The sequence below is a fragment of the Sus scrofa genome, chromosome 1 (genome assembly GCF_000003025.6).
Source record: "Sus scrofa isolate TJ Tabasco breed Duroc chromosome 1, Sscrofa11.1, whole genome shotgun sequence".
NCBI classification, from domain to species: Eukaryota; Metazoa; Chordata; class Mammalia; order Artiodactyla; family Suidae; genus Sus; species Sus scrofa.
The window spans coordinates 67,534,627-67,550,751 of NC_010443.5; the positions used below are offsets into that span (position 1 = coordinate 67,534,627).

The 16,125-nt window shown below is 34.1% G+C and overlaps 1 protein-coding gene across 2 annotated transcripts in view; it reads right to left on the reverse strand.

Moving 5' to 3' along the window:
• Positions 1 to 16,125, reverse strand: part of ASCC3 (activating signal cointegrator 1 complex subunit 3) — a 325,142-nt gene that overhangs the window by 202,688 nt on the left and 106,329 nt on the right. For both annotated transcript variants that reach the window (XM_021090356.1, XM_021090357.1), the window contains exons 9-10: positions 15,229 to 15,429; positions 14,471 to 14,611 (exon numbers count right to left, since the gene is read on the reverse strand). In XM_021090356.1, coding sequence (XP_020946015.1) covers positions 14,471 to 14,611; positions 15,229 to 15,429 — 342 coding nt within the window. The remainder of the gene's footprint in view (positions 1 to 14,470; positions 14,612 to 15,228; positions 15,430 to 16,125) is intronic.

Genomic DNA, 16,125 nt, shown 5'->3' on the forward strand with positions numbered 1-16,125 from the left:
ACAATAATAATAATACTAATATAATATTGTAATGATAACTTTTGAAATAAAAAATTCATGAAAAAGCCATTTCTGGTTACTAAGTTGAATGTGTTAAAATGGCAGATGCTCCACAGGGTTGTTTTGCAAGATTCAATGTTTTATTAAGCACTTACGCCAATTTTTCAAAACTTATTGGGCTTTTATTTCCTATTATATATGCCTTTTTTTTTTCTTGGCATACAGAAGTTCTTGGGCCAGGGATCAAACTTGTGCCACAGCAGTGACAACATGACATCCTTAACTGCTAGGCCACCAGGGAACTCTATGCTTTGCCTTTTAGCAGTAGAATTTTTAGCTAATCATGCACACTCTGATTTTTCTAATAGGAAAATTTTGAAAACACTGTCAACAAACACCCAAGCAAGAGTGAAATAAAACGTAAAATATCTATCCAATTTTGTATATTACTATGAGGAGAAGGCTCTGCAGGACCCTGGGAAGCTGTAAGCAGGGATTTCTCAACTGTACAATTGAGAACTGAATCAAAATTGGTTCAGAATCAGAAAAGCCTGATGTTTGTAAATATTCCCCTAAGCTGAAGCCCAGAGACTCTTAAGTCTGAACTCTACAAAGGGGATTGGTTTAGTGACACCTGGCTTCTTTCTCAACCTTTTGTATACTAGAACACTGTATGTCCCATAACAAAAGAAAATGCAGGTACATGCATGCACACTGCCTCAGCTTCTGTTTTCTATATTGCCACAAGGTTTCCTTTAAGAACTACACTGTCACTGTCCAATAGAATTTTCTGTGATAGCAGTAATTATCTAATCTGGTAACCACTAGTGACTGAAATGAGCCTAGTACAAATGAAGGAAAAAGCTTTTAATTTTGGAGTTCCCGTCGTGGGGCAGTGGAAATGAATCTGACTAGGAACCAGCCATGAGGTTGCGGGTGTGATCCCTGGCCTCACTCAGTGGCTTAAGGATCCAGCGTTGCTGTGGGCTGTGGTGTAGGTCGCAGATGGGGCTCAGATCTGGTGGTGTTGTGGCTATGGTGTATGGCCCTTAGAGACCAAAAAAAAAAAAAAAAAAAACCCCACAACTTTTAATTTTATTAAATTTTAATTCAATCACACATGACTAGTGGCTACTATACTGAACAGGATTGTACTATACTCTAAACTTAATCAATGAGGAATACATGGCAGGTTTGTGTGTGGAGTCCTTTTCCAACAATCAGTAATCCACCCTGTTCAGTTGGATAGTATCATAAAAACCGTTGTAGACATATACCTATTTGACATGGCTGGCTGGCTGTTCATGGTACCTTGCTAAATAATAAAAAAGGCAGAATATAAATCAGCTTGTTTGTATGGTTTATTTAAAAGATAGCTATTGCTTATTAAGAACTTACTGTTGCCAAGCAATGTTCTAAACACTTCACATGTATAAAATCAATTAACTTCCACATATCACTATGGCATACTACCATTCATTTAAATATATGAATATAATATATTTTGGTACAAAAATGAGAAATTCAAAGTATATAATTACAATAACTTTGATTGGATGTGTTATGTTATTTTTGTTTGTCTATTTAAAATTTTTTCTGCAATGAAAGAATATGCTTTGAAAAGAGAAGAGATACAATAAAGACTAAAATATTAAAAAGAATTAAATACTTTAAAAACTATAAATCCTAGGGTGCTGTGGATAATTTCTCCTACTTTCAAAGTATTTCTAATTTATTTTAGTCACTACAGTTTCCATTGCCATTAAAGAAATGTTTTCAGGAGGCTTAAGTTTTGCAAAATAATTAAAAACAAACAGCTACAATCCCCCAACTAACACTTTCATGTATTCTCTCTATATAGTTACTAAGTAAAATTGCATAGTAATAGATGGAAAAAAAGTTATCAAAAATCAACCAAAATATATAGAATTTATGTGGAAGAGAGAAGACCTATAACAACCAAAACAACCCTGAAAAAGAGCAAAGTTGGAGAACTTATACTACCTGCTTTAAGACATATTACATGGTTATAGTAATTACAAGTGTGGTACCGGCATAAAGATAAACATACAAATCAATGAAACAACAGAATCCAGAAAAATAGTCACACACATGATCAATTTGTTTTTAGTAATGGTACAAAGATAATTCAATGGAGAAAAGGTAACCTTTTCAACAAATAAGAACTTCAACCACTACCTCTATCTTACACAAAAATCAACTCAAAATTGCAGCCTAAAACTAAGAAAGGTTTAAAACTAAGAGCTAAAACTATAAAAATTTCTAGAAGAAAACACAGGAAAAATTCTTATTTATCAAGGGTTTGGTTAATATATTTAAACTGGACACAAAAAAATATTCACTTTAAGAGAGAAAGTCAATATGTTATGACTCTATAAAATTTAAGGGGTTTATTTTTCAAAAGATATTGTTAAAAACATGAAAAGACAAGCCTAGTAACTGGAAAATATTTGCCAAGCACATATTCAACACAGGACTTGTATTCAGTCATACAAAAGTCTTATGACTCACTAGTAAGACAAACTACCCACTTAAAATACTTTTGAACAAAGCAAATGATTTGAAAAGATATATCACAAAAGAAAACATACAGATGCCAAAAAGACACATGAAAGGATGCTTAACATCACTGTCATTGGGAATGCAAATTAAAATCACAATGAGATGCCACTGAACATCTACTAGAATAGCTAAAATTAGGAAGTATTAAAGTAAGTATTAAACGGGATGTGAAAGAATTAAGAGTGTTCATATATGGCTCGTGTGAATGTAAAGCTTTTCAGCCATTTTAGAAATAGTTTGGTAGATTCTTTAAAAGTTTAATACCCATCCACCATATCCCCAGCAACTCTTCTCCTAGGCACTTATCCAGAAATGAAAGTCCTGTGTCCACAAAAATGACTGTAAAGAATGTTCACAGCATTGTTACTTGTAATAGCCAAAAACCTGAACCACGGTACATATTCGTCAAAACTGAATGGATAAACAATTCATGGTATATCCATGCAACACAATATTACTTAGCAGTACAGCGGAATAAAAAACTAAAACATGCAACGTGGATGAATATCAAAATAATTATATTGAGTGAGGTCAGGTAAAAAGGCATACACTGTATTATCCTACTTACATAAAATTTTTTAATGTAAATAAAGTTTTATTTCAGTGACAGAAAGCGTTCAGTGGTTGCCTGGGGATGAGTGGCAGATGGTGAGAGATAGATTACAAAGAGATGTACGGAAACATTTAGGGCTGATGAATATATTCATTATTTTGATTGTGGTGATGGTTTCACTAGTATGCACATATGTCAAAACTCATTAAATTGTATTCTTTAAATATGTACAGTTTTTTATAGTATAACATTAGTTATACCTCAATAAGGCTGAAACAAAATGTTTAAAGATCAACCAGAATGCATGCATTATATGTAACATGTGGTAGTATCTAGTACTTTCCTTGGAATATAATTGATTACTATCTTCCTTTCTAGTAAGAATTGTCTCAAATTTAGGAATGAGTAGCTTTTATTCTCTTATAAAAAGAGAGGATCAAATTTAACATAAAAGCCTTCTTTCAAACCAAGCCTTCAAAAGGTTTTCTCCTGGAATTAATTTCACAGATAACCATTCTGCCAAAGGAGTATGTCAAAAGGATACTCTACTTACTGCCAAATAAGCACTACTCACACTTAACTATAATGTTGCTTCTAAAACTGGGACGGGGGTGGGGAGGGTGGGGGGAACCATCTTTTTTTTTTTCTTTTCTTTTCTTCTGGACTGTCACAGCCAGTGACAAGAGTCAATGTAGCATAAATCATCAAGTGTATACTCTGGGGTTATTTCACATGATGTGCAATGGATTATGAGCAGTATAAAGAACCCAATGAAGATGCATAAAGGAAAGAACATTTATTTCCTGAAGCTCAATTATGTGCAAAGAACTAACTTCAAAGTACCTTTTATACGTTATATCAAATAATAACAGTAAAAACATTTAAAATATGTTTTTAGTCTTCTATAACTTGAGGAAACAAAGCACTACACAATGAAAATGTTTTTTAGGCCAACAGGAAAGACCAAATATGTTCTCACAGAGCATTAGCTTTTGAATTCTGACCCTACCTTAAAAAACAACTGACTCCTCAATGCAAAGCACTATGCCATGCTATAGACAAATTGTTTAATATTTCTTTAAAATAAAGGAATTATTTATGACATACAAATTACATAACAATGAGAATCAAGGTACCATATTGAAATACCAAAGAAAACATCTTTTATTTTATTTTAAAATATAATTGATCCAGACATCTTTTCACGTTCTACATATTTAAAACAAAACTTGCTCTTCTAATAAAAAGTTATTTTGTCCTACCATGTATTCAGGTTCAAAACTGTCTGCTAGGAAAATGTTATTTTGGTGTATTATATCCGTTTATCCTCCAACTTGTTAGAACTATATCCAGAATGTTAAATGGACTAAATTCTATTTATATTATCCAATGACCACTGTATAGATTTTGATCAAATTATAAAACCTAAGCAACAGAAAGTTCAAGCCACTCTACCTAAGAAGTTCAGAATATGCTTAAGCAGACAATTTTTTAAAATTATTGTTCCTTCCACAATCCAAAATATCAGTTTAAATGCAAAATACTCAAATGTGGGAAAATGTGAAGTTTAGTATGGGAACAATGAAAGAAAATGATCTAATAAATACAAAATTTATTAAGCAATTTTTCTGCTTATTCTCCTTCTGTGTAATAGGAAATAAGTATGAAATGAAAGGGCCTGCTTCAAAGCACAGACTTGGGAGGGTCTATAAACTTGGGCCTGGGCTTTACTGATAAATCATTCTGATCTAAGATTTCTGATCAAAGACTTTTAACAATCTAACATTTTGAAGATTATATCTTATTCAGCTTGTACCCTTATACCTAAGTCTCAAGTAGTATAAATAAAATATAGTTGGTGATACATAAACATCTTGTAAGTTGAAATTGAAAATTAGAGAAGAAAAATTAAGTATTTTAATTAATATCTTAAATTTGACAGAATTTGGCCAAGATCTCTGATAAGTAGTTTGTTGCTAACATAGTCAACAACAAAACACTGTAATTTCTCACAATAAAAATGGCTATTGGCTATCCTACATTACCAGCATTAAAATTAAATTGACGTGAAATGGAAGAAGGTTGTGTAAAATGTCATAAAAGGGCACAGAAAAATGGACAATTTAAAAAAGATCTTCTATCTAGAGGAGAAAGTTTCAGTACTCTAAGGTATTTCGTCATTTCTAAAAGAGAATTCTAACATCAGTGAAGAAGACACTATGTTAAAAAAAGACATCTCTTTTTGAGATTTTGTTTAGACATAGAGCAACACTGTATAGAAAGTCATAATCTTCAGGCCTAATGAAACATATATCAAACATAAAACACTCTGTACACAATGTATAATTTCAAAATAATTGACATTTCTAAAAATCTGTGCATTCTTTGCTACTGCAATTTCTGAGTATTTCTCAGGAAGATCTAAAGAGTTTACCATTAGTTTTAGATCATGATTAAATTCCAAATAGTCAACTACTCAGTGACTGTGCTAAAAATTCACACTCCTTTTATGGTTAATGTATTTGAGAAATTTGTTTTAAGGAAAAAAAGAATACTTTGCAAACTACTACTAACAATCACTATGATTTTCTTGAATAACTGTATTTACGTTATAAAATTTTAAAAGTATAGTTATCCACAAAATATTTTTAGCAGTTGTAAGTGTTAAAAAGAAAGTGTGGTTTAAAACAAAGTACTTTTAATATATTCAGGTTTGGTCTGAACCAAATACATTAAATCAAAGATGAGAGCAACACAGAATATTTACCTGAGGTTGATTTCTTAAAACTACCAAAAGTAAGACTAACTCTTCCCCCTGGAACATGGCTTCACTGAATGGGTATAAACGTTCCAGGGCAGCATTTCTCAAAGCAAGTTCTAGTAACAACTGCTCTGTGAAAGAAATGATCTGTGTTCAATTAAGTTTGGAAAATGCAAAGTTAAAGCTCACTGGCAAGGTATCTAAGTTTTTATTATACTAATAGGATTATCAGTCTCTCACAGGGATAGACTGTCTGACTATTTGACCACAGAACTCTTATCATTCATTCAGCAGCAGCACCCTCCCCCCAAATACTGTTCTGCCACACATATACTGGGACAATCTTAAAGTTAAAATTTCAAATTATTCCTGTCATTTTCATTTTTGTTCCCTAAGCAATAATAATATGGGAGTTCCCGTAGTGGCTCAGTGGTAAACGAATCCAACTAGAAAACATGAGGTTGCAGGTTTGATCCCTGGCTTCACTCAGTGGGTTAAGAATCTGGCATTGCCGTGAGCAGTGGTGTAGGTCGCAGACGTGGCTCGGATCTGGCATTGCTGTGGCTGTGGCATAGGCCAGCAGCTACAGCTCCAATTGGACCCCTAGCCTGGGAAACTCCATATACCATAAGTGCAGCCCCTAGAAAAGACAAAAGAAAACAAAAGAAAACAAAAAAAACTAATGAAATCACTAAATTAATATATTTCCTGTTTTAGCTTTAACATAAAACTCATACCTACCACTGAACATTAAAAAAGTATGCAGCAAAATTTACCTTTGGCACATATAAAACTTCAGGGTAGCTCTTTCCACAACTAGTATCTTTCCCCAGGCACTGAACCGCTCGACACCTCATGTCCACAGTGGCAGTCCTCAGAGAGCCATTCTCTCTCATCTTCTACACAGGCCAGACCCATTTAAAGTCAGCTAAACTAATAAACCAATCCTTTCCAAACTGCTAATGAGGCACAACAAATTACTCATCTAGAAGCATATAGGATTAAGATGCTTTTAGAGACACAAGACCATAACTCAGGAAAGAGCTAGTTGATGGTTTTCCATGTACCTCAAAGGTGACCCTTAAACATTAGCTTTGGAGTTCCTGTTATGGCTCAATGGGTTACGAACCCAACTAGTATCCATGAAGATGCAGGTTCAATCCCTGGCCTCGCTCAGCTCTGATGCTACATGAGCTGTGGTGTAGGTCACAGATGTGGCTGGATTCTGCATTGCTTTGGCTGTGGCAGAGGCCGGTAGCTGCAGCTTCAATTCAAACCCTAGCCTGGGAACTTACATATGCCACAGGTGTGGCCCTAAGAAACAAAACAAACAAACCAAAAAAAAAAAAAAAAAAAAAAAAAAAACCCATCAGCCTTGCTACAACTCAATTCTAGGATTCTTTTTTTTTTTTTTTTTTTCCGTTTTTTGGGCGAGTCCCACGGCATATGGAGGTTCTCAGGCTAGGGGTCGAATTGGAGCTGTAGCTGCCGGCCTACGCCACAGCCACAGCAATGTAGATCCGAGCCGTGTCTGCGACCTACACCACAGCTCACGGCAACGCCGGATCCCCAAACCACTGAGCAAGGCCAGGGATCGAACCTACAACCCCATGGTTCCTAGTCGGATTCATTAACCACTGAGCCATGATGGGAACTCCTCTAGCATTCTTTTTGCAAAACATTTTACATTTTCTATCTAAAAGCACTAGGTCAAGTGATAATGTTATAAAATGATCTGGTTAATTCAGTCACAAGACTAATTCATTTTTATTATAAATAGAGTACATATGAATTTCTTAGTTACTAATAGTAAGTTTATTCTTTTTTGAGTTATGTGTTTCATGGAAAAGGATATAAAATAAAATATTTTAGGTTATAGATGTCTTGTTGTGGCTCAGAGGTAATGAGCCTGACTAGTATCCATGAAAATGCAGGTTCAATCCCTGGCCTCGCTCAGCAGGTTAGGGTTAGGGTTAGGGTTGGAATGGCAGTAGGTATTTCCTCAGAAACCTTGGAGGCCAGAAAAAGTGGCACATTTTTCCAGTGGTGAAAGAAAAGAACTTCTAACTGACAAATCTATATCCAGCAAAAATACCTTTTAGAAATGGAGATGTAATAAAGATATCCTCAGATTTTATACAGAAAGGTAGCAATATTAAATGAAACATATACACAGATATCCAGATAAAACTGCAACCTGAGCATATGTAATCTCTAGCCCATCCCTCCTTCTCCCCTTTTTTCATATATACGTATTCTCAGTGAAGTAATCAATAAGATATATACCATAGGAAGAATCCCCTTGAGAGAAGAGTAAATTGGGACAGTGCTACAGGAACACTGAGTATAGCAAAAGCACATGTCCGTGCACAACACACACACACCCTCCCTACAAAGCCTACTGGATAAAACTCTGGGTGAACAGAGTAACACAATGGAAATTCAGGGTTCCCTTTGCTGTTGCTGAATCTAAGAGAATCTCCTTCCAACCCCAGCCAGAATAGAAACAAAACCAAAACCTGAAAATACCTACCTCAACTCCCAAAGCTTCACAGGTAAACTCAGCCCAGTATAAGGATGAGCAAACAAGTTTTTTTAAAAAGGAGAATGATTTCAGAACTCAGAGCAAATGCCTCATTTTGATACAGAGTTACTGTCAGGAGAGGAGAAATCTTTTCTAAAATTTCTGACCACTATTTTCACTGAGATTCAAAGGACTCTGTATTAGGAGAGAATGCAGAAGGATAATATGAGTTGAGGAAAGAAAGAGTATAAGAAAAAGCACAATTGCTTGATAGAATTACTAAAAGGCAAAATGAATATTATAAAGTAGCAACTCTTGAAGGAGAATACACATGGGGAGAGAACTTTGAAATTAATGGTAGACATAGAATAATGAAAAAATAAGGGCAGGAAAGTAGATTTGTATTTTCATTGATGATAAACTTACTATATCATTCAAAAGCTTTTTAGTTGAACACCAAAGAGGTATCTGTTGCCTCACAGACTATTTCTCCTGATAGTAAATCTTAGAATTATATAATTTTCTCCTGTAAAAGGAAATTTAACATCAAGCCTCAATAAAATCATAACTGCAGCTAGACCTGACAATCCCTAGTGAATCACAAAACAGATTACTTCTCACATTATACTTAATTTATACAAGATTTTTAACAAGCTAGGTAGTTGGATAAGCAATAAAGAGACAGTGAAAGTTTATGAGCAAGGAAATAATACAATCAGAACAGCATGACAGAATTTGCAAATGAAATTAATTTCTCTTCCTACACTAAAAAAAGATAAACAATGCTGAAAATATTTTTTAAATGTCAGGGAAAATTTAACTGTGCTATATTTAACTGTGCTAAGTATTGGGGAACTTACTCACCAAAAGAAATATACTATAGGAATCATTAAACAGCTACTAAAAATTATAAAAGTTGGAAAAGTAGAGAAAGCAGGAAATAGGAGTTCCCCAGTGGCCTAGTGGTTAAGGATTTGCTGTTGTCACTGCTATGGCTTGGGTTACTGCTATGGGTTGGGTTTGATCCGTGGCCTGGGAACTTCTGCATGCCATGGGCATGGCCAGAAAAAAAATTCGAAGGTAAAAGTTGAGTTTGTCTGTACTCCCAAATGATCTGCAATATTCCTGTTTATTCTCTCTACCAATTGCAAAGGCAATGATAGTAGCACAGGCTATTAATCTGTGAGGACAGGTAGAAGGACAGGGTGAAGAGGTTGATAACTATAATGTCAGGTTTACAAAAGTTAGCATCACTAATAGTATGGGTACACTGGAGGAGAATAAAGAGCAAGCACAAAATAGGAGGTTCCATTTATAAACTATAACTGAGGCCAAGCACATGGTCCTTGCCCTCAGAGAGTCAACAAATATTTCCAAAGGATACAGAACAGATCTAGGGAAGTACAGAGACGAGCAAAGGGAAAAAGAGATGCTCATCAAGCTTCTGAAGATACAACATACAAATCTATGTATTATTTGAGTGGCCCAGATTTCTAAGACCAGATCTAAAAGCAAAGACATTATGGACTAGGTCTTATTTTATGAATATAAATGGATGGTGCTATGGGACTCAGGCAAAAGGAATTAAGTACTTAAGGGATCAAACTGAGTTTTGTAAAATAGATTAAGATCTGGACAAATGTCAATGGATAAAGACAGACACTGAAAAAGAGAAAATGCATGATGAAACATTAAACAGTAACATTCATCAGAGGAAATGCTGAGTATTGTTATTTCAGAAAAAGTAAAAATGTTCTGGTTGAAGTTTATATGGGAAAGCAGCTGGGAATGCAAGGTTGAAAATCGGCTAGATGTAGATTATGAAGAGAATTTATCGCCCTATATAAATAGCTTTCCCTTGGTTTTAACCTCACTGATCCCCTGAAGTCTTAGCAAACCCTGCATGTCCCCATATCAATTTTGAGAACCACCTCCTTATAGCAATGCAAATGACTGAATCAATGCAGAGTTGTTTTTATTTCTTTTTAATAAGCCCGTTAATGGTATGCAGAAAGACTAAAGCAGAAAGATACAGAGGAAGAGCCCTGGATTTGGCACAGTAGTGAGATAAGATCACCAAAGCCAAATTCAACATTTACAGAAATTTTTTTTTTTTTTTTTTTTTTCCTTTTCTAGGGCTGCTTCCCTGGAGGTTCCCAGGTTAGGGGTCTAATCGGAATTGTAACAGTAGTGTCTGCAACCTACACCACAGCTCACGGCAACACCGGATCCTTAACCCACTGAGCAAGGCCAGGGATCAAGCCCGCAACCTTATGATTCCTAGTTGGATTCATTAACCACTGCACCATGATGGGAACTCCAAAAGAAAATTTCTTAAGGCTAGACTTGCAAGTAATAAAAGAACAAACTGATTTAATTTCTTCCCTTACCTTCACGGTACCCACCAGGATAAAAAACTCATTTCTTTAGGTAAGCTATTATCATAGGTATGTTCTCAGATGTTCCAGAATGGGTTCCAGTTTCAGGAAATTTTATTTTCAATAAAGACAATTTGTTACCCGTCAAATTTCTATCTCATGTATATGACTTCATAAGACATTATGAAAGTAAAGATTATACACTAAAAAAAAATCTATCAGTCTACCTGTCCTGATGTATAGTTTTCAGATATGATCTCTGGAATTATATGCTCAGCCAGCTATGAGAGTTAGCCTTGGAACCTATCAAATATAACACTACATCTATAAATGCATGAACAAACTTGCAGAATCTGATGTATTCATAAATTTAGAAACTATACATAATATTTTACTGTGTTATACAGATCTGTAAAGCTTCTTTCTCTTTACTGTATAAACTAAAAAAATTTAAAATGATTTAGCTCATTGTGCTAAATATAAATACTTAAAAAACAAAAATTTATTAAAATGATGATGTGCAAAAATAATTGTTACTTCTGTTTTTAGCTGATAAGTCCATAGCTTCTTTAACAAAATCAAATTTAGAACGTTTCAAGGAAAAGGCTGAAATGATACCTAAATCACTCAAATTTCACAGAGAATATTAGAAATTTAGAGAAAATCCTTTGATTAAAGCAGTTTGTTTTTTAAAATATACCTCTTGCTTTTGCTGCCAGGAAAAGACAATTAGTGCTTTTTAAATACTAACAAACTCAATAATAAGTATATTTAGATATCAGAATCGACCTCTAGTAATGACCAAGGGAACCTCTGCAGATAATTACAAAATATTGATACAATTTAAAAAAATTTTTAAGACACAGAAAACATCCAAAAGCAGAAAGAAACCAGAGGAATGTAATGCCTAAACTGCAACTGGAAGGGGTAAAAAATTACCAGTTTGCAGCTTTCTGACTCAAGAGTATAACTCCCACACCCACTGCTATGACTACAGAAAAGGGAATAGGGAAAAGTGTTGCCTCACTAGCAAAAAGTGACATACTGGCTATTAAATATTTTAAATATTGTATTTGATTTTAAATTAATACTACTAGACTTTAAAAATTTATTAGTGAGGACCAGAACCTACTTCAGTAAAGGTCAGTAGATAAAAGCAATGATCAAGGGTGTAGTTCTGGTTATTTTATTTTATTTTATTTTGTCTTTTTGCCATTTCTTGGGCCACTCCCACAGCATATGCACGTTCCCCGGCTAGGGGTCGAATCGGAGCTGTAGCCACCGGCCTACGCCAGTGTTCATGGCAACGCCAGACCACGACGGGAACACCAGTTCTGGTTATTTTTATTTTTATCTATTTTTTTTGTCTTTTTGCCATTTTCTTGGGCCACTCCCACGGCATATGGAGGTTCCCAGGCTAGGGGTCGAATCAGAGCTGTAGCCACCAGCCTAAGCCAGAGCCACAGCAATACGAGATCCGAGTCGCATCTGTGACCTACACCACAGCTCACAGTAAGGCCAGATCCTTAACCCACTGTGCAAGGCCAGGGATCGAACCCGCAACCTCATGGTTCCTAGTCGGATTCGTTAACCACTGAGCCACGGCGGGGACTCCAAGTTCTGGTTATTTTTAATATCCTTTTTATTATAGGAAAGCATTAACATTTAGAATATGTCGCTATCTGACAGGTTTTTAAAAAATCTGTAAATTGAAAAATGGTTTTCTATTTTAAAGAGACAGAAGGAAAAATTTAATAAAATCATAACACGGCTTTTTTATTTAAAATATCTGGAGTTCCTGTTGTGGCTCAGCAGGTTAAGCATCTGACAGAACATCTGTGAGGATACGGGTTTGATCCCTGGCTTCACTCAATGAGTTAAGGATCCAGCATTGCTGCAAGCTGTGGTGTAGGTCTCAGATATGGCTCAGATCTGGTATTGCCGTGGCTATAGTGTAGGCCTCAGCTGCAGCTCTGATTTGCCCCCTAACTCAGGAACTTCCATATGCCACAGATGCGGCCATAAAAAGAAAAAAAAAAAAAAAAAAGTAAAATGTATTTCCATTACTGTTAATTTAGGAATTTTAATTGCTAAATTCTAATATCTGAGGTATTATTAATGTAAAATATTCTATGCATTTATTATAACAAATACTCCTTTAGTGTACTATTTTATCCATGATTACAGTTGAGTAGTGAAACAAATTATTATTTTTATAATTCTATCATTGTAAGTTTTAGCTACTGCATAACTCTGACATATGGTCAGATTCTAAAAACCTGATTAGAATGTAAGGTCTTTATTAATTACTTTAACTAAAATTAATAAAGTAATTTTCAACTGATGTTATTTCCAATAATTTTAAAAATTATTTCATATATTTGCTATACATATTAAACTGACTTGACTTGAAAATTAAACATCTGTAGATACAGACATATTTTTCTTACATATACAAATGTTCATTTTACTGATTTTCTTTCAAATAAATCCAAGCTCCTTCAATATCTTGGTAGGTTAAACCACCACCACCACCAACAACAACAACAAACTGTGGAATAAATGATGGACAGATGTGACATATTTCTGTAGAAACCTATCACAAACTTTGAAATTTGAAAACCTGGAATCCAATCCTACCTACATGATTTACTGGAAATGAGACCTCATGAAGGAATTGTTACCTCAGTAAGCCTCAGTCTCTCCAACAAAAATGCAATGTTATGTCTGTAAAGCAACCATCACAGTGATAAGAGCACCATGATAACTGGTGTCCTATTAATTTTAGTTTCCTTTCCCTGGCCTTTAAAAATTGAGTGATAGGCTGGGAAACAACTACAGTGAAGAAAAATAATTATGCTGAATAAAACGCTATACTACCTAAACCAAAGTAAAAGAAAAATTACATATACTTTAAAGATTATAACAGTAACAAATTCTCATAGTAGAAAAAGCAGGAGAAAAAAATCTTCCGTAATTCCACCAACAGACATAACTACTGTAAGTGTTTACCCTGATAAAATATCGGTTATTCCATATAATCCATAATTCTATTAATATAATGAGTTGTTCCTATATTTTTTTCTGAAATTTATACCTCTGTGGCCATTAATAATAATCTGGTTGTAGTTCTAATACAGTTTTGTCTACTCAGTCATAATATAAGATACTTGAGAATAGAAACTGTATCTTAAATGCCTTAGTTGTCATATATTTCACCTAGTATAATGCTTATACAATGCATGATTTAATAGCTTCCTATCTGCTAAAATAATGAATGACTAAAACTTTTTTATATATTAAACCATCCTTATGGAATAGTTCAGAATGCTAGTGGGATCATTTAAAGATCTATATATTTTCCTGTTCTTTAAAACTGGCTACTGTTTTAAAAGAACAAAATTTACTGTCAATAACTTAAAATTTATACAAGTAACCTATCCAAGGTTACAGCAAGAACCATGAAGTTAGAATAGATATAATAGAACAAAGTACCAGCAAAAACCTCTTCTGTAGAGGATAAATGTGGTTACAAATAAAAGTTCATTATGTTACATTTATATTATGTTTTACAGTTACCTAAGGTATGGTTGTTTAACAATTTTCACAATTACCCGAAAAAAAAGAATGGTATTTAAACAAGAACAATAAATTTCAAGTATACAACATACCTGAGTTCGTAAAATTTCATTCTTTGACAATTGCATATCACCAGTCAATTCTTTCACAACAATGCCCAGTGGCTCTAGACGTTTGCTGAAGTAATTTGTCATTTCAGCTGCCAAGGCTTTCATTGGAGCAACATATACAATCTGTGCCAAAGAAACACCACATGATGAATGAGCAAAAACTACAATGTCATTTGTTTCACAGCAGTCAATACAAGTCACTATTTATTGTGAAATATGATTCTAGCTATTTGGAGTGAAAAATCTTAATAGTGATATATGAAAAGTACTTATCGCTGTTGGATAACTGTGCAGCTGTTTAAAGGACAATGGAATTTGCTTTACAGCCTCATCACTATGAGAACTGGTGCTTCAAAGCTAAGTGTATTTTCATAGCTCTCACAAGAGCAGTGGGCTTTTCATAACACAAATAGGGATTTTCTTAAAAGTAATAAGTACCAATCTTGTGTAGCACATGGAACTATATGTGATGGAACATGATGGAGGATAATGTGAAAAAAAAGAACACATGTATTTGTATAACTGGGTCACTTTGCTGTACAGCAGAAATTGACAGAACGTTGTAAATCAACTATAATAAAAAAATTTTAAAAAAGTAAAGAAATAAAATAAGCAGTATTCTTTACATGACTTCATATAATAACCTTAAAAATTCCAGATTTCATGTAATGTGTACAACTACAGAATGATTTTAAATTTTAAAATTTAATAAGGTGATGTTTGACTTGTTAATTTCCTACCTTAAATTCATTCTTTTTGATAACACCTTGTTGAAAATGTTGGCGAATTTCATGCAAAACCGTAAGCATTGCAATGTTAGTCTTTCCGGCTCCAGTGGGGGCACAAATCAGCATGTTCTCATTGGTGTTGTAGGCAGTTTCAAACACAATTGACTGGATTCTATTGAGTCTCCTCATTCCTTTAAAAGCCAGTTGCCCAATCTAAAAAAGACATGACTTGTTATAAATAATAATAGTGAAGGTTCCATAGAAAACATTAAATGCAAACAAACTAGTTTGTTTAATCTCCCCATGTGTCCTATATTTAAACTAAGTAGATGTGTCAAGAACAATTCACAACAATTCTAATGCATCTGGGAATTGCAGCTTACTCAATTTGAAAAATATGACAATGAGACTATATTGTATCTTTGTACACATTCCTAAGTACAAAACAATAATAAATTAATAACGTAATGAAACAAAATTAGATTAGGTACCTTTTGATTTTATATGACTACAGCCTTATTTATTTAGATTTAAGATGACATAATAGCATCTACTGTCATCACTGTATCATCTTTGTTTTTTATAATGAAGCTTTTAAAATACTGCTATATTTTTTTAATTAAAAAAAATTTTTTTTTTGGCCATGCCTGTGGCATGCAGAAGTTTCCAGGCCAGGGATTGAACCCATGCCATGGCAGTGACAATACTGGATCCTTAATCCGCTGAGATACCAAGGAACTCAGTAAAATATTATTGTAAATGAATGCGCAATTTCTAGCCTTTACAGACTCATGATAAGAAATACAGAGTTCATTATTCCTAAATTATAAATCTGGTCATGTCACATTCCAGTTTGAAGATTTTCTGAGACTTCTCACTGTAAACTTTCACTATACAGGTTATGCAGCA